Raw genomic sequence first — 19,189 nt, forward strand, 5'->3', positions numbered from 1 at the left:
TCTCCCTCTCCCCCCAAATCACAATTTGATATCCAATTAACTATTTGTCTCAGAATGTAAAAAAAAGAAAGAAAAAAGAAACAGTATGCTCAAGCTGATAAAGGTTTGTATTATTTTTCCCATAAAAGTTAATTATACAAATTTTATGTTTTAGACATTTTACATTTTCCAAAATCTGGGAAAAGACAGGCAAACACCCTCTCTTCAAAGTTCTGAACTTGCTTTATTGAAAAGTGTTTACATGGCTGGTTCTTTTCAGTAAAGGTTGATCCAATTAATAATCAATGAAAAGATTCCCTTTGACTTCAATGGGAGTTGGGTTAAACCCCCCCCCCCCAATTCTTGTTTTGCTGAGATTCCTCTGATACAGGGAGAAATTAAGGAAGCAGTGTATTGCAAAAATCACTCTCAACTGGTGGAAGTTTTTCAACAAAAGCTGCACCTTTTAAGTTCAGTGTTATGATCTAAGACTGATGTAAATGTGGTTCATGGCAAGAAATACTTTCCAATGTGTGTAAACTGATAATTCGTTATGATTGTTTGTTTTCTCTGAGATTAAAAAAAATGAATGATTTTAAATAGATTTTAAGCTACGTATTCTAAGCTATGTCTAGATGAGGAACTGGGTAGCTCAAAGGTCTGATAATAATGGTCCTGATTCAGCAAAGATGTAAACACATATTTATCTTTAATCATATTGATAATCCTATCCCTGTTCAACAACGTATTTAAGCATGTGCTTAACTTTAAGTAGTACATACATCCCATTGACCTCAATGTTTAAGTGCTTTGCTGAATAGTGACGGTATTATTAATGTGTTTGAAGTTTAGCATGAACATGTGTTGAACTGGGGCCAGAATCTGGAATTTATCTCTTCCATTTCATTAGTTCAAAGATCTGTTACATAGAGCTATGACCATTTGTTAACTGTTTGATGGTTATTTTGAAATGAATGTGGTCTCACTCAGGTTACCAGCCAACTCAAATTCTTTAAAAGAAAACAAATGGTTTTGCCAGTATTCTGAAGATTTCCCACACTTTGGTAATAAGAAATAAGACTATTTCCTTTATTGCCAACACAAGTTTACTAAATAATGCCTTGCACCGGGAAATCTGCAGTGATACAAGCTTTCCCACAATGCATATGGTAATGAAACTATACACAATAGTAGTTATTGATGTTGATAGTTATAATGGTGTAAGTTTTAATAATTTATTCAATACTGAAGATAATGTACACAAGACTGGAAATAAGAGTGCATCTAACAAATGTGTCATCAACTAAATATGCCAAGAGAAATCATAAGCACTTTCAGCAATGCATGAAAACATAAAATGCAAAATATAAGAATAAAATTAAATAAAGTATTTGCAAAGGTTGTTAGTACAACTTGCAAAGTATTTTTAGTTTACTCGATTTCCTTTGGAAATTACTTTCCATTACAGTTAAGCCTTGTTACTATATTGTTCTTACATACTATAAATACAACTTCTGCTTAAATTGGTACTTTCTTTTTTGGTTAATTTATTGGTTTTGAATTCTTTACTAATTTAAACTTCAGATAAATGGAATGGTCTTGATTTTTCTAAGTACAAAATATTGTGTTGCATACATAACATAGTTCTTGCAAAGTAGGTTACAGGTTCTATTTAATATGAATGACTGCTAACATATATAAACTTTTCTTCGTGGTGCTAGGATATAATACTAGCAGGCATAATTTAAAACAGCATTCTAATTAGTTGGATAACAAAAAAGAAGTGGAATAATCAGATTCAAACTATGCATTCTATACACACTTAAGCTACAGGAGTATGAGCTAACAAAGAAGGAACAATATATATTAAGGATTTTAACAAAAAAAAACATATTTCCATTTTGGACCAAATACTCCTCACCTTCCATACGCCAATATTCACTCGTGTGAGTAAAATCAGTAGGATTTGACCCCACAACTACAACTAGTGGACTAGAATGTGGGATTTAGCCATTGAACTGACTAGGGCAGTGGTTCTTAACCTGGGGTGCGAGATACCCTTTCTGGGGGTGTGAGACATGCCAGATTTTTTTAGAAGCTAAATCATCGAAAACACAAATTAAGCACAGGCACGTAAGTACAACTACTTTGTTTCATCAAACCTATGTATTTATTAACATTATACATTTTTAAACGATTACTATAATATACAAACAAAAATATATCTAGGTATAAAGAACTGACTTACTTCAACAATTTTTTATAAGGGGTGCAAGAACATATTTTGATTTTTGATAAGGGGTGCGAGAACATATTTTGAGAACAAAAGGGTGCAGGCTGCAGTAAAGGTTAAGAACCACTGGTCTAGGGGGTATACTGCCCCATGAGGAGCTCAGGGAAGAATTGTGCCTTTCTCCTGAGGTACAATCCCTTCCTAAGCTGCCCAATTTGTGCTCCCCTGGTGGTCATACCGAAAGCTGATGCAGGGTCAAAGGGCTTGGAATACTGTGCATGCAATAAAGTGTGTGGAAGGACTAGTCCTTGCACAATTATTCCAGGTCCCTGCATGCACTGCACAAGGGCAGAGGGTTCCAGGACACTCCATCACATGCCAAAAGGACAGAGGCAGCAACCTTTACTCACAAGACTACACTGGAGTTACTCACATGAGGAAGGCCTGCTCCCATGAGTAACAGTTGTCAAACTGGGTCCAAATTATGTGAAAAATCTATTTACATAGTTGTTTTAATCTCATGTTTGCTCAAAATTTAAATTATGTTAATCTGGAAGATTAGCAAATGCATGTAAACTTCATGCATGTATTTTGCAGTCCTTATTCATGTCAAACTCCTACAGATTTCATTTGGATTATTCCCAGAGTTAGGTCGCAGAACTGAGTCATGTGTAAAAAACCTATTCCTTTGGTACCAATTATGATATCTCTATAATGCCACCTCCTTATGTTAAAAATAGTCATTTTACTGTAGAGACAACATATCTAGTTACAAATAAAAATAAAATGCCGATTTCTTTAAAATTAAGTAAATTTCAAAACAGATTCTCTGAAACGTATATCTTGGAATTATTATACCGGTTATGTATAATCTGGTAACACATGTATTATATGTAGTACCTGTTAACCAGATTTTTATCAATTTCTACATCTGGCGTAACAGCATTCTCTGGAAGAACAATAGAAGGTGTACTGCATGTTGTCCCTTCAACAGTAGCATCCTGAATAGTTTGTGACAAATAAAAATGTAGTTAAACAAAAATTTAAAACACTGAAAAATGATGCTGTATATGGAATATAAAATGTATTTCGCTGTCAATTTACCAGGAGAAAAGATGAACATGGTTCAACAATATATGAGTTAAATGTCCTTCAAACACAACGGATAATGAAACCGATCCTTAACTTCAACTATTGAGGAGAAATGATGGCTAGTTATTGACATGCAATTTCTTCACATAGGGCCTGATGTTAGCAGTCCCTGCACAAAGTAAAATCAGTAAATGGCTGGCTTTTACAAGGACTCTCAGGATCAGTCCCACAGAGGTGCTGAGGCACATTATGAGTAATCTGTGCATTCCCCTTGAAGCTCAAGGTGTAAATCCCATTGAAGTTAATGAAAGCTGCATGTAAGAAAAGGGGAAGAATGGATCCTTTACAATGGTGGGTTAAATTAGGTGCAAAACTCCAATTAGCAGCAACGACAATTTGTTTCAGTATATAGAAACTACTATTTTCAGGTTGTTTTATTGCTTGCTTTCTATTTCCCTATCACACATCAACATGAATTAGCAGTGCTTGTTGTAACCAAATATAGTGGGACTTATCAGATTTTACAACAGCCAGATATTTTAATAAATACAGTATGTCATTTGAAAAAGGTTACATGACAGTCTGTGTCAGTTTGCAGTGTTGGTGTAGTGGTATTGGTTCCAGGATATCAGAGAGACAAGGTGGATGAGATAATTTTTTTTTTTTACTGGATACACACTTTTGAGCTTATAGAGCTCTTCTTCAGGTCTGGGAAAGATACCCATGGATCTTGAAAGGTATGTTGTGGGGGTCACCATAGCTGTGGATATATGTTTTGCATTTGTTATGGGAGGTCTGTTGCTGCTTTGAATTGCTATTTCCGGGTCTGTTGCTGCTTTGAATTGCTATTTCCGGGTCTGTGGGGAGCTAGTTCCGATAAAGAGCTTGGCAAGGTTGGGCGTTGTTTGAAGACCAGAAAAGGGGGTTCAGGAAAAATTTCTTTCAGGATGTGGTCTCCATAGAGAATGAGTTGTATTTGTTTAATGATAACCCATATGGGTTCCAGTGTGGGATGATAAGAGTGTGTGGTTGGAGGTGGGTTTGATGAAGGCGGTTTTAAATGTGTTAAGGTGTGTATCCCGGACTTTCTCCTCAGAGCATATTCTGTTGTATCTGAATGCCAGGCTGTAGATAATAGATTTCTTGGTGTGTTTGGGGCAGTTACTGGATCTGTGAAGGTAAGGGTGCTGATCCATGGGTTTCTTGTATATAGTTGTCTGTAGGAATCCATTATTGAAGCTGATCGTGTCCAGGAAGTTGATACTGGTGTGTGTGTTTTCTAAGCAGAGGCTGATGGATGGGTAGTTGTTTCTGAAGGCCAAGTTCATTATCAGAAGCAAGCTTCCCACAGGCCAGGACACACCAACTCAAAGTGGCACCAGGCCCTGCCATAACAAGAGATGCAAAACCTGCACACATATCTCCACTGCTATGATGATCAAAACCTCCTACAACACACCTTTCAAGTTCCCTGGATCCTACACACGCCTTTCGCTGCACGTGGTGTACCTCCTCCAGTGCACTATATGCCCCAGTAACAACTATCGGTGAAACCAGACAATCACTATGCTCTCAAATTAACTCATATAGAAAAATGATAAGAGACAAAATGCCATATCCCCCGGGTGCGAACACTTTTCACAAAGTGATCACTTTATACCTGATCTCTCAGTCCTCATTCTCATAGGAGCCCTGCACAATATCTCCTTCAAAAGACAACCTTTGGAGCTTAAATTCATAATTTTGCTAGACACTGAAAATCATGGTCTTAATAAACACACTGGATTTATGGATTATTATAATAATCTGTAACTACTAACCCTATAACTGCAGAGCTGTTTACAGACCACTTCACCTTGAATGGTCTTTTAGAATGTGTTAGCTTCATTTGCTAAACAATCCGTTTCACCTTGTATTTAGCTGTGACACTCTGAGTACCCTTCCCAGACGGGAATAAGAACAGTTCTCTGTGGCTGAAAAGCTTCTCTCTTTCAACAACAGAAATTGGCCCAATAAAAGACATTACCTCACTCACCTTGTCTCTCTAGTAGGTGTCAGTGTTGAAGGTCAAATTTTTAAAGCCTTATACAATGTGACAGATGCGCACTCACTGCCTGTGTATAGTAATCACAACATCCTGCTTTTGGGTGTGTAAACTAGCCTTTGTTCATGCAAATCAGGCAATTATGCAGCCTCCATTTCTAAATGTACCATGGACTGCACCGGCAAAAGTGGGTGCACAACCAATAACTTGGAGAAAACAGGTGAGCACTCATTTTTATGAGGGTGCAAAATGAGATGCTGGTTTGTGGCTGCATGAAAATTTTGCCCTAGGGGGGGAAAAATCCTTCTTTCAAATCAGCACAGAAATATTTCTGACACAAATTTCATACTAAAATATTTTATAAGGAACTCCCAATAAGTAGAGGTGGCGGCTGCAGTTTTGAAGAAAGCTAGTTAAGGTTATCCATATCTAACAAACGGGAAATCTGTTGATGTTTTACATGGATTTTGTAGGAAAAAATGAGAACTGTATTATAAAGCTTTCTTCTTCTCCACAAAAAACCAAATTCCTCCACATTCCAGTTAATCCTGTAAAAAAAGGTTAGGATAGCAATTCGTTTTTAAAAAAACCATGAACCTACTAAATTAGCAGAGTTCATTTTTTGTTTGATTAAAAAAAATTACCTGGGTCTTATAAATCAATACCAGAACTGAATCCAGCTGTCCCAATTTGCTGTTTCATTCCCTTTATCTGTTCTTTAACATGTACATAATGACAGCAGTTTCTATGGAATATCTTTTTAAACAAATGAAACAGCACAGTATCTGTCTGCACGGGACATATGCATCTGCCGGATAACATGTACCTGTTATGTGAATTAACAACGGTCATAAATAAACTTGAAGGCTGATACACTATTATGATATATAGAGAGAAAATTCACATGTCTCTTGGTGCAATATAATTTCCACCTGTTGTCTGCACATTAAAGATGACAACATGGCACTGGTTTGCATTGTGAAGTTTTCTGTACAGTCCGAAGGGCCAGATACACCATTTTTAGAAATGATACCTTAGATGCTAGACCTAGGGGTGTCAACCCCCCAGTTTACTTAATGTCTTATTCCAGCAGCATAATAGAGTCAGATCCCACAGAAAGCTTTCATTTTCATACAAATGGATTATTTTATTTTTTTTTAGAAAATGGGTTTTGATTCTGATGCCCACTGGCTATATTTTAAGGATTCAATTTCCAAAGAAGTTAATCATGCGACTGCACAAGTAATTTTCATATACATGCAAATTGGATAACTGAACTTACAAATAGCCATAGAAAACAATGGCAGAAATAATAATGGTCTTAGCAGTGCCCTTCATAAGTTTTTTTTACAATTAGCAATGCAGAATACAGCATTAGTTTTATTAAATAAGGACTCCATTCTGTCACCTTTAAATCATGCTGAATAGTACCTTCACAAGTATTTTTATTGATTTCAACACTTTGTTCCACAAGTCTCTTTCAACAGACTTCAACAGGGGTAATTCCAGTTTACAGCCCACCCCGCCACAAATGAGTAAATGTGTCATTATCTTTATTATATAAAGGTCATATTTACCCTCAACCTTTGTATAAAATTCCCATTGTTATCTGTTGGAGATCTACTGTGAATCAAGGTCATGCATGATCCTAACACAGTAGCTTTGGTCCAAGATCAATAATTAAAAATCTAATTGAGTCATCCTGGTACTAGGATTTAGACACTTCTTTCTAGAAAAATATGGTAAGAACTGTTGGAGGAACCTACACCCACAACTTTTAGCAACTGTAAATTTCTATTGTCTCTGCCCATGACCTATACTGGAGAGCTGGGAGTAATGCCAAAAGTTGAGAAGTGGACACTGGAGTTGTGGAGGCCGTTTCCTGTGTACTATCTACTGGTGATGATATTGCTAGAAAAAGTGCAAAGAATGGATTTGGAATTAAGACCTGTGGATTTCCCATACATAGTCAAAAAGATTATGCCCTTTACCCATATTTAAATAACTGTCAAGTACATTAGGTTGTCAGCCAAACATCATCTATATACTGTTGGATAGTTATGTATTTCTGAAATTCTTTTTTCTTGATAGAGGACAACTGAAAGACTTATTCTGTTCAATATTAAGGAGGAAGACTGCTTCAAATTAGCAAAAATTGTATCAACATTTTTAAAAATGCAAAACAATCAGTTACATATGGAGAAGAACGATGTTAGAAGAAATATTCAATGTAAACATATGCCCATACAAGTAGAGCCAAATACAGATGGAGGATTAGCATAGTAACTCAGAGCATTAGGGACGAGCATTAAAAACCACATGAATTCTAATTACAACTCTTTAGACAATCCACTTAACATCTGACTCAGTTTCTCCATCTGGGAAATTCACGTACTACTTTCCTCCATAATTGGGAAGTTACAAAGATTAATTCATGTTTGTAAAATGCTTTGAAGATAAAAAGGCATTATGTAAATGGTAAGTAGTGTTATAGTCTATGCAAATATAAAGAGAAAAAAGGAAGAATTCACTGCACACTTTGAGTATTTTCATGAACAAATGGATTATTGTTACTCCTGACGCTAATCAAGTAAATAAGTTTGAAAAGCCTCAATTCACAGAAAACTATACTGATAAAAGAGAGTGTAGGCTCATTTTAGAAGTGGCAACAAGGTTTATTTGTATTTTAGGAAAAAATGAATGGAACACACCGCTCTGCAATACTGGTAATATTTCTAGCTGGAGTTAAAGTTGCACACAAGTGAATGGTACTTTCTTCCCTGTATTCTGAAGGAACAAATCTACCAGAGCAATAGAATAACTTGCTGTATCTTCACTTTTCAGTAGAAACAATTAGGAGATTAATTTGGGGGACTCCTACCAAGAAGACACTGACCAGGATTAAGTGGAGAAAGCATTTGCCAGAAAATACCACCCTAATGATTCTTAATTCAAAGACAATTCTACTGAAATACTTTCTGAACTAATTAAAATAAGATTTCTATAGCATAGTTACAATACAATACAGCTATATAATATGTAAGTTTTTTGAGGGCCAAATTTCCCCTCAATTACACCCCAATAACTGAAAGCCTGACCCAAAGGAGACTTACCATTGACTTCAATGAGCAATGGATTCAGCGGAATTTGGCTCTCAATACTTCTGAATGTTTCTAAAACAACATGTTATATGGTATATACATGGCAGAGATTCACATGTGCTTTTCTATTCTGTAAATTCAAATTGGCTCTGAGTGAAATGCTGTATTTGTTCCAACTGTGCTCAATGAAGTAACCTTAATTTATAACAAAGACATATGACTAATCAGAAGATAGGTTTAAATCTGTAAAATTTAGGGTTAAAATATTAGAACTACTTCATCAGTGTCTACTCAAAATACACAGATCAATGAAAGTCCTCCTGACAAAACTGATTTGTGTCTTTAGAAGATGTGGTATTCAGTTTCACGGAGCTGAAATCCACATTCCAAAATTAGGGGTAATGTCAAAATAAAACAAAAACGTTTCTGACATTCAGGCTACAAAATGACTACTTCTTCATTTGAAACAATTAAAAATAATTCTAAAAAGAATACTTTGATACCTTTCTTTCAATCAGTCACTTGCTTTTTAATTTCTCCATGAGGTTATCTTAAAAATGCAATGTAGTAAACAAAGTCATTACAAACATATTTACCCAGTGGGCAAGCGTACAACTAACATGGAATAAAATATACTCTGATCTCAGCAATTCTCAAGTTGCTAGCCATTAAGTATGCCACTTAATTTTTTAATAAATAAATTTTCCTCAAGTGTCACATTTTGTTTTTGTTGAATACATTTATTCATCTGGTAAATTCAAACAAATCAATAATAGCTTCAAAATGGTATAAAGCTAAAATACGTGACATTATTGCAAGTGAACCTATAAAACCCTCCCTCCCAAATGACATATGATTAAAACCAAGATGACAAATGTCAATTGATAAAATAAATTTTGGCTAAGGCTTCCATTTTAAGTTCAAAGTTATTACTTAAAAACAGGCACCAAAATTTTGACTTGCTGGTAGACAGGAGTTTTTACTTAAAAATAAATAAATAAATAAATAAATTAAATAAAATGTAATTCACACAGCTCATCTCCATGACCATAACTCTCATTTAGATGTCACACACAGGCCGTTCCATGTTGGTGATCATAGGGGAGTGAGAATTCAGAAAAATAAAAACATGCTAAGAAAATTATGTGCAGATTTAAACTTAAAGAAATATATTGCCTGAATATTTGGAAAAATAAATGCTAAAACCTAGAAACCCTAATTATTGTAATATGAGACTGCAATGGCAATGCTGATGTTGCTTGAAACTATTATGATCAGATATTATAGAACCCTGTTTATTAATATTTGTGAAAGAGCTATCTTCATGCCCTGTTTACTGAATGAATAGCACACGCCTATATCAGTTTTCAGGTTTAATTCTACTTACATGGAAGTCAATGACAAAACTACCATTGACTTCAGTGTGAGCAGGATCAGGCCCCCTACACATGCACACCTTAGTGATCTTTATAAAGCTGGTATAAACAAAGGGTAAAACCTTTTGGACCATGTCAGGATTGCAACTGAGATTTTTAAAAACAGGTGACTAAAATTAGGTGCTTAAATCCATATTTAGGAACCGAAATAAGAGGTTTGTTTTTTCAAAAATCATTGAATTCAAGATTTTAGGGCAGATTAAAGTAACCTAATCTAGGTCATCATGTATATTTTGAGTATAATTCAGACAGCACACCCTTTAAGGTGGTGCAAAGCTCACCCCTAGCCCATGAGATACATGGTTGCATGTATGGGAAGGAGTCACAGAGCCCTTTGTCACAGAGCCAAATACTATTAATCAAGAGCAGTCCTTGTACTCAAGTGAGGACAAACATTGCAACTGTGGCTGGACCCTGTTGGGTCTTGCCAAAATACTCACGGTCCAGCTGACTGCCATATTTGGAGGTAGGAAGGAATTTTCCCCTGGGTCAGATTGGCAGAGACCCTGGGGGTATTTTGCCTTCCTCTGCAGCATGGGGCACAGGTCACTTTCAGGTTGAAACTATTGTAAATGGTGGATTCTCTGTAACTTGAAGTCTTTAAATCATGATTGAGGATATTACATAACCTCTGGCTGAGTCACTGTCTATTACAGGAGAGGGTGAGTGAGGTTCTGTGGCCTGTAATGTGCAGGCGGTCAGTCTACTCTAGATGATCATGATGGTCCCTTCTGGCCTTAAAGTCTATGAGTCTTTGAATGATTAAAGTGGGAAGCTCCTCATGCCCCGACCTTTATGCACCTGCACAAGGAATGGCTACAATTCAGCCATTAGACAATAATACTCAGTATCCTAAAGCATTTTAACAGTACAAACAAAATGGCATCTCAAACAAAACTGCCTCTGAAAGGATTTACGTGCTGTGACTAATTTGAAGCACATGATATGAATTCTCTTCTCCTTCCTTTAAGCTGGAAAATTCACCCACTATTTAAAATTAAATAAAAATAAACTTGAGTAACTCAAAAACATGATGTACTATAAGAGAGAAAAAACAACAGTAAAAGCCCAGATCAAACTTAGCAAAATAATCTAACCAGCCTCAAACTAAGAAACTGTACAGTACGCTAACTGCCCTTTTTCCAAGTTCTCTGATTCACTGCTTTCTTTATGATGTGTCCCACCTATCCTCTTTCTCAAGAAGTTTTAACAGAAACAATAATATTAGCAGATTTCAGAAACAAAATGAACTTCATCCTGTGTGTGTTCTAGAGATCTTGTTTCAAACTATACACAAACATTTGTTTTGAAGTTCAAAGGACGTTTCATTTTTATTGTTTCAGTAATTTTACATTGCTTATCCATGCACAATCCAAATCTAGGCAAGAAGAATAGAACTAATTTAAAATGCAGTTTGAAAACCATAAAAATATTTGTATATTTACATGTCAGAAAGGAAACATCATTTATAATGGTGATAAAATACATAGTGCCATATGTGATATGCATAATTGCAGATCTGCTAAAATGACACCACTTTGTTTCTAGCTCCAAGTTCAACATAAGAATGGCCACAGACCAGTGGCCCATCTAGCCCAGTATCCCATCTTCTGGCAGTGGCCAGTGCCAGATTTTCAAACAGATAAACAGAACAATTATCCAGTGGTCCATCCCCTACTGTTCAGTCCCGCTTCTTGTGATCAGAAATGTAGGGACACCCAGAGCATCCCTGGCCATCTTCGCTAATACTCATTGAAGGACGTATGCTCCATGAATGTATCTAATTCTTTTTGGAACTCTGGCAATGAGTTCCACAAGTTGACTGTACATGGTGCAAAGAAGTACTTCCTTATGTTTGTTTTAAGCCTGCTGCCTACCATTTTTATTGGGTGACCGCTAGTTCTTGTGTTATGTGAAATAACGTTTCCCTATTTGATTTCTCCACACCATTCATAATCTAATAGATCTCTATCATATCCCCACTTAGTCGTCTCTTAGTCTTCTCTTTTCTAAGCTGAACACCCCCAGTCTTTTTAATCTCTCCTCATATGGAAGCTGTTTCATATCACTAATTATTTTTGCTGCCCTTCTCTGTACCTTTTCCAATTACTAGATCTTAAGATGGAGTGACTGTTCAAGAGGCAATGCATTGGGGGCCATGCGGGGTCAAGTTAGGGGTCCCCACCCCTGGTTTCTGCTTGGCTTGCCAGGGTGGGAGAGAGATGGACTGTCTTTCTCCTGCCGCACCTGCCCCCTGGCACACTTGGCCCCTGTCCCTGGCAGCTGGGCCCAGGTGGGGAGCAGAAGGGGTGGGACCAGCCACTTCTCACACAAGCTGCTCTGGGTCGCTGCTCTGTGCACTGCAGCGGCTGTCAGAGAGCATGGCAAGGGAGGTGGTGGTGGCAGCTGGCCACCCGCCGCCCAGCTGCTGGAGACAGGGGCTGAGTGAGCCAGAGTCCCCCCTCCCATCCAGCAGGTTTCCGACTTGCTTGGCCCCTGTCCCAGCAGTCAGGCCCGGGAAGGAGAGGGGTGTGGCCTGTCGCCACCACCACCTCCCCAGCCGGGCTCCCTCCCTTTTAGATTGCGCCTCGCCCCAGTATGAGGAGGCATGAATTTTCTATGACAAGAATTGCATGTAGTATTCTAGAGGTGGGTGCACCATGGATTTATATAATGGCATTATGATATTTTCTGTCTTATTATCTATCCCTTTCTTAATGTTTCCTAACACTGTTAGCTTTTTTGACTGCTGCTGCACATTGAGCCGATGTTTTCACTGCACTAGCCGCTATGACTCCAAGATCTCTTTCTTGAGTGGTAACAGGCAATTTAGATGCCATTATTTTGTATGTAGTGTTGGGGTAGTTTTTTCCATGGTGCATTACTTTGCACTTATCAATGCTGAATTTCATCTGCCATTTTGTTGCCCAGTCACCCAGCTTAATGAGATCCCTTTGTAATTCTTTGCAGTCAACTTTGGACTTAACTATCTTGAGTAATTTAGTATTGTCTGCAGACTTTGTCACTTCACTGTTTACCCCCTGTCATAAATATAAAGGGAAGGGTAAACACCTTTAAAATCTCTCTTGGCCAGAGGAAAAACCCTTTCTCCTGTAAAGGGTTAAGAAGCTAGGATAACCTCGCTGGCACCTGACCAAAATGACCAATGAGGAGACAAGATACTTTAAAAAGCTGGAGGGGGGGGGGAGAAACAAAGGTTCTCTCTGTCTGTGTGATGCTTTTGCCAGGAACAGAAAGGAATGGAGTCTTAGAACATAGTAAGTAATCTAGCTAAATATGCATTAGATTCTGTTTGTTTAAATGGCTGAGAAAATAAGCTGTGCTGAATGGAATGGATATTCCTGTTTTTGTGTCTTTTTGTAAATTAAGGTTTTGCCTAGAGGGATTCTCTACCTTACAGGGTAATTAGATTCAAAACATATTTACCATCCTGATTTTACAGAGGTGATTCTTTTACTTTTTCTTCAATTAAAATTCTTCTTTTAAGAACCTGATTGCTTTTTCATTGTTCTTAAGATCCAAGGGTTTGGGTCTGCGTTCACCTATGCAAATTGGTGAGGATTTTTATCAAGCCTTCCCCAGGATTTGGGGAGGATTTTGGGGGGAAAGACGTTTCCAAGCGGGCTCTTTCCCAGTTATATATCTATTAGACGCTTGGTGGTGGCAGCAATAAAGTCCAAGGGCAAAAGGTAAAATAGTTTGTACCTTGGGGAAGTTTTAACCTAAGCTGGTAAAAGTAAGCTTAGGAGGTTTTCATGCAGGCCCCCACATCTGTACCCTAGAGTTCAGAGTGGGGAAGAAACCTTGACATGGTGGCACAGTCGTGGGATTAATTTGAAATCATTTTGAGATCAATTTGAGATTTTTTTTGAACCAGAATCACAGATTTTAAAAGGAAATATTTTTTTTCCTTTGGGCTGCTGGAAAACAGGTTTTAAGCTGAAAGCAGTTAGAGGTGTTTTTTTTTTCTCTGCTTGGAGGCCAGAGAAGAGACAAAAGGGAATTGTCTTTTGTGAGCTGGAGTTTTCTCTACCTAAAGGCGGGGTAGTTAACCTCCTGCAGGAAAATTCATAAGTCTTCACAGACCTGAAGAAGTTTTTTTTTTTTTTTTTTTTTTTACCTAAGAGCAACTAGAGGGGTTTTCTGTCTATTTACCTGGAGACAAAAGGTGTTAGGTGTGTGTTTGGTTTTTTTTTTTTAAGGATTTTTCTGTAGGCTGACCATCACTATCAGAGAATATAGGTACCATATTACAGCACAGCAAAATTTTACAAGCCAAGTTTTTGTTTGTTTGTTTGTTTTATTTCTAACTCTTGGGTGTAAAGTTAGTTAAAAACAGAGAGGCAAAGATGAGAGAAACCAAGACACAACACAAATTGGAGTTAGCCAGACTGGAGGCAGTGAAAGAGGCAGAAAAAGCCCTAGAAGCTGCCCACAGGAGAGAAATGGAGGCAAAGGACAAAGAAATGGAGGCAGCGAAAGAGGCAGAAAAAAACCAAGAGGCTGCCCACAGGAGAGCTATGGAGGCAAGTGACAAAGAACTGGAGGAGAAGGAAAAAGAGAGGAAGCATGCACTGGAGATGAACAAGGCAAAGGCTCAGCAGAATATACCAACAACCCCCAGGAATCCTTCTCCAGGTACCATTTCCCATCCCAGAAAGTTCCCCACCTACAAGGCAGGCGATGAAACAGAGGCCTTCTTAGAAAACTTTGAAAGTGTCTGCCTTGGGTACAGCATCTCTACAGACCAATACATGGTAGAGCTGAGGCCGCAGCTGAGTGGACCCTTAGCAGAGGTGGCGGCTGAAATGCCTAAAGAACACATGAACCAGTAAGAACTGTTTAAAACCAAGGTGAGAGTCAGAATGGGGCTAACACCCGAGCATTCCCGTCGGCGGTTCAGAGCCCTAAGGCGGAAACCAGACCTGTCATTTACCCGACATGCCTACCACATTGTGAAACATTGGGACGCCCGGATATCAGGAGCAAGTGTTAAATCTCCAGAAGATTTGCCCTTCCTAATGCAAATGGAGCAGTTCTTAGAGGGTGTTCCTGAGGAAATAGAAAGATACAGCCTAGATGGGAAGCCCAAAACTGTAATCGAGGTGGGAGAGATTGGAGCCAAATGGGTGGAGGTGGCAGAAAAGAAAAAAACTGGTCGCAGTTGGAGCGGATACCAGAAGGGCCAACCTCAGACCACACCCTACTACTGGGGGCAGCCCAAGACACCAATTACCCCCCAAGGAACCCTCCAGACACCTTATCATCCCACCACACCGTTCTCCAGCAACCCACCTCACCCCAGTGACCCGTCAGCTGGACGATGTTTTAAATGTAATGAGCCGGGGCATGTAAAGGCCAACTGCCCCAAGAACCCCAACAGATTACAGTTCATTGCACCAGAATCACACCAGAGGTCCTCAGGCCCAGATACCTCCCAGATACCTTCATAGCGGAGGGAAACTGAGTGTGTGCGGGAAGAAGGTCACCTTGTAGAGGGACACCGGAGCACAAGTATCGGCTATCCATGCTTCCTTAGTGGACCCCAATTTAATCAACCCCGAGATCCAAGTGACGATTCAACCCTTCAAGTCCAACTCTTTCAATTTGCCTACAGCCAAGTTGCCTGTCCAGTACAAGGGCTGGTCAGGAACATGGACTTTTGCAGTCTATGATGATTATCCCATCCCCATGCTGTTGGGGGAAGACTTGGCCAATCAGGTGAAGCTAGCCAAGAGGGTGGGAATGGTCACCCGCAGCCAGGCTAAACAAGCTGTCATGCCTAGCTCTGTTCCAGAAACTTCTACCAGGACCCAGTCAGAGGTGATGGACCCAGACCTCAGGCCAATGTCTGCAACAGCAGTAGTGGATCCAGTCCCAGAGACCCAGACAGGGCCAGTCACAGAACCATAACCGGCGGAACAACCAGCACCGGACCCATTGCGAGCACTGAATCCAGTATTTGCAACCCCAACACCAGAGGGCCCCACTGAACCTGAACCAGCAGCAGCTGATAACCCTACACAAGAGGCTCAGCCGAAGCCTGAACCCCAACATAATGCACGAGCAGAGAGCAGTTCACAGTCAACGGAAACAGTCCCATCCCCTACATCGCTTCCAGAGGGACCAAGCATAGGTCCACAATCCAATGAGGAACTGATGTCTCCAGCATCAAGGGAACAGTTCGAGACCAAACAGGAAGCAGATGAAAGCATCCAGAGAGCTTGGACGGCGGCATGGAGCAACCCACTGCCTCTCAGCTCTTCTAATTGATCCAGGTTTGTTGTAGAAAGAGGATTTTTATACAAGGAAACTCTTTCTGGGGGACACCAGGAAGACTGGCATCCTCAGAGACAGTTGGTAGTTCCAACTAGGTACTGGGTAAAGCTCTTGAGCTTAGCCCACGATCATCCTAGTGGCCATGCTGGGGTGAACAGGACCAAAGACTGTTTGGGGAGGTCATTCCACTGGGAGGGAACGGGCAAGGATGTTTCTACCTATGTCCGGTCTTGTGAGGTATGCCAAAAAGTGGGAAAACCCCAAGACCAGGTCAAAGCCCCTCTCCAGCCACTCCCCATCATTGAAGTTCCATTTCAGCGAGTAGCTATGGATATTCTCGGTCCTTTTCCAAAAAAGACACCCAGAGGAAAGCAGTACATACTGACTTTCATGGATTTTGCCACCTGATGGCCAGAAGCAGTAGCTCTAAGCAACACCAGGGCTAAAAGTGTGTGCCAGGCACTAGCAGACATTTTTACCAGGGTAGGTTGGCCTTCCGACATCCTCACAGATGCAGGAACTAATTTCCTGGCAGGAACTATGGAAAACTTTTGGGACGCTCATGGGGTAAATCACTTGGTTGCCACTCCTTACCACCATCAAACAAATGGCATGGTGGAGAAGTTTAATGGAACTTTGGGGGCCATGATACATAAATTCGTAAATGAGCACTCCAATGATTGGGACCTAGTGTTGTAGCAGTTACTCTTTGCCTACAGAGCTGTACCACATCCCAATTTAGGGTTTTCACCATTTGAACTTGTATATGGCCGCGAGGTTAAGAGGCAATTACAGTTGGTGAAGCAGCAATGGGAGGGATTTACACCTTCTCCAGGAACTAACATTCTGGACTTTGTAACTAACCTACAAAACACCCTCCGAACCTCTCTAGCCCTTGCTAAAGAAAACTTACAGGATGCTCAAAAAGGGCAAAAAGCCTGGTATGATAAACATGCCAGAGAGTGTTCCTTCAAAGTAGGGGACCAGGTCATGGTCTTAAGGGTGCTCCAGGCCCATAAAATGGAAGCTTCATGGGAAAGGCCACTCACGGTCCAGGAGCGCCTGGGAGCTGTTAATTATCTCATAGCATTCCCCACTTCAAACCAAAAGCCTAAGGTGTACCATCTTAATTCTCTAAAGCCCTTTTATTCCAGAGAATTAAAGGTTTGTCAGTTTACAGCCCAGGGAGGAGATGACACCGAGTGGCCTGAAGGTGTCTACTACAAAGGGAAAAATGCTGGTGGCGTAGAAGAGGTGAACCTCTCCATGAACCTTGGGCGTATGCAGCGACAGCAGATCCAGGAGCTGTGCACTAGCTACGCGCTGACGTTGTCAGCCATCCCAGGACTGACTGAATGGGCATACGACTCCATTGACACAGGTAATGCTCACCCAATTAAAGTCCAACCTTAGCGGGTGTCTCCTCAAGCTAAAACTGCTATAGAACGGGAGATCCAGGATATGTTACAGATGGGTGTAATCCGCCCCTCTGGGAGTGCATGGGCATCTCCAGTGGTTCTAGTTCCCAAACCAGATGGGGAGATACGTTTTTGCATGGACTACCGTAAGCTAAATGCTGTAACTCGCCCAGACAACTATCCAGTGCCACGCACAGATGAACTATTAGAGAAACTGGGACGGGCCCAGTTCATCTCTACCTTGGACTTAACCAAGGGGTACTGGCAGGTACCGCTAGATGAATCCGCCAAAGAAAAGTCAGCCTTCACCACACATGTCGCGCTGTATGAATTTAATGTGCTCCCTTTTGGGCTGCGGAATGCACTCGCCACCTTCCAAAGACTTGTAGATGGTCTTCTAGCGGGATTAGGAGAATATGCAGTCGCCTACCTTGACGATGTGGCCATATTTTTGGATTCCTGGGCAGAACACCTGGAACATCTACAAAAAGTCTTCGAGCGCATAAGGGAGGCAGGACTAACTGTTAAGGCTAAGAAGTGTCAAATAGGCCTAAACAGAGTGACTTATCTTGGACACCAGGTGGGTCAAGGAACTATCAACCCCCTACAGGCCAAAATGGATGCTATCCAAAAGTGGCCTGTCCCAAAGTCAAAGAAACAGGTTCAATCCTTCTTAGGCTTGGCCGGTTATTACAGGCCATTTGTACCTCAATACAGCCAAATCACCGCCCCACTGACAGACCTAACCCAAAAGAAACAGCCAAATGCCGTTCAGTGGACCGAAGAGTGTCAGAAGGCCTTTAACCAGCTTAAAGCAACACTCATGTCTGACCCTGTACTAAGGGCCCCAGACTTTGACAAACCATTCCTAGTAACCACAGATGTGTCCGAGCGTGGTGTGGGAGCAGTTTTAATGCAGGAAGAACCGGATCAAGAATTCCACCCTGTAGTGTTTCTCAGCAAGAAGCTGTCTGAGAGGGAAAGCAACTGGTCAGTCAGTGAAAAAGAATGTTACGCCATTGTCTACTCTCTGGAAAAGCTACACCCATATGTTTGGGGACGGCGTTTCCACCTGCAAATCGACCATGCTGCGCTACAGTGGCTTCATACCGCCATGGGAAATAACAAAAAACTTATTCGGTGGAGTTTAGCTCTCCAAGATTTTGATTTCGACATCCAACACATCTCAGGAGCTTCTAACAAAGTGGCTGATGCACTCTCCCGTGCAAGTTTCCCAGAATCAATTGGTTAAAATCGTCCTTGAGATGTGGAAAATATTGTTAGTCTTTATATACTTGGTAGTATATTTAGAGGTGCACGTGTCTTATTAACTCTGTTTTCTCCTAGAGCTCCAGGAAGAAATCCCAGCCAGCGTTTCACCCTATCTGTGATTTGGGGGGCATGTCATAAATATAAAGGGAAGGGTAAACACCTTTAAAATCCCTCCTGGCCAGAGGAAAAACTCTTTCTCTTATAAAGGGTTAAGAAGCTAGGATAACCTCGCTGGCACCTGACCAAAATGACCAATGAGGAGACAAGATACTTTAAAAAGCTGGAGGGGGGGAGAAACAAAGGTTCTCTCTGTC

At 40.2% G+C, this 19,189-nt stretch overlaps 1 protein-coding gene across 5 annotated transcripts in view; it reads right to left on the reverse strand.

The window, feature by feature from the left end:
- IRAG1 (inositol 1,4,5-triphosphate receptor associated 1) overlaps nucleotides 1-19,189 on the reverse strand; it is a 136,424-nt gene that overhangs the window by 53,364 nt on the left and 63,871 nt on the right. For 3 of the 5 annotated variants that reach the window (XM_074955052.1, XM_074955050.1, XM_074955051.1), the window contains one exon: nucleotides 3,113-3,213. The exons of the other annotated variants lie outside the window; for them this stretch is intronic. In XM_074955052.1, coding sequence (XP_074811153.1) covers nucleotides 3,113-3,213 — 101 coding nt within the window. The remainder of the gene's footprint in view (nucleotides 1-3,112; nucleotides 3,214-19,189) is intronic. 5 annotated transcript variants of the gene reach the window in all.

The sequence above is a fragment of the Natator depressus genome, chromosome 6 (assembly GCF_965152275.1).
Source record: "Natator depressus isolate rNatDep1 chromosome 6, rNatDep2.hap1, whole genome shotgun sequence".
Classification (NCBI taxonomy): domain Eukaryota; kingdom Metazoa; phylum Chordata; order Testudines; family Cheloniidae; genus Natator; species Natator depressus.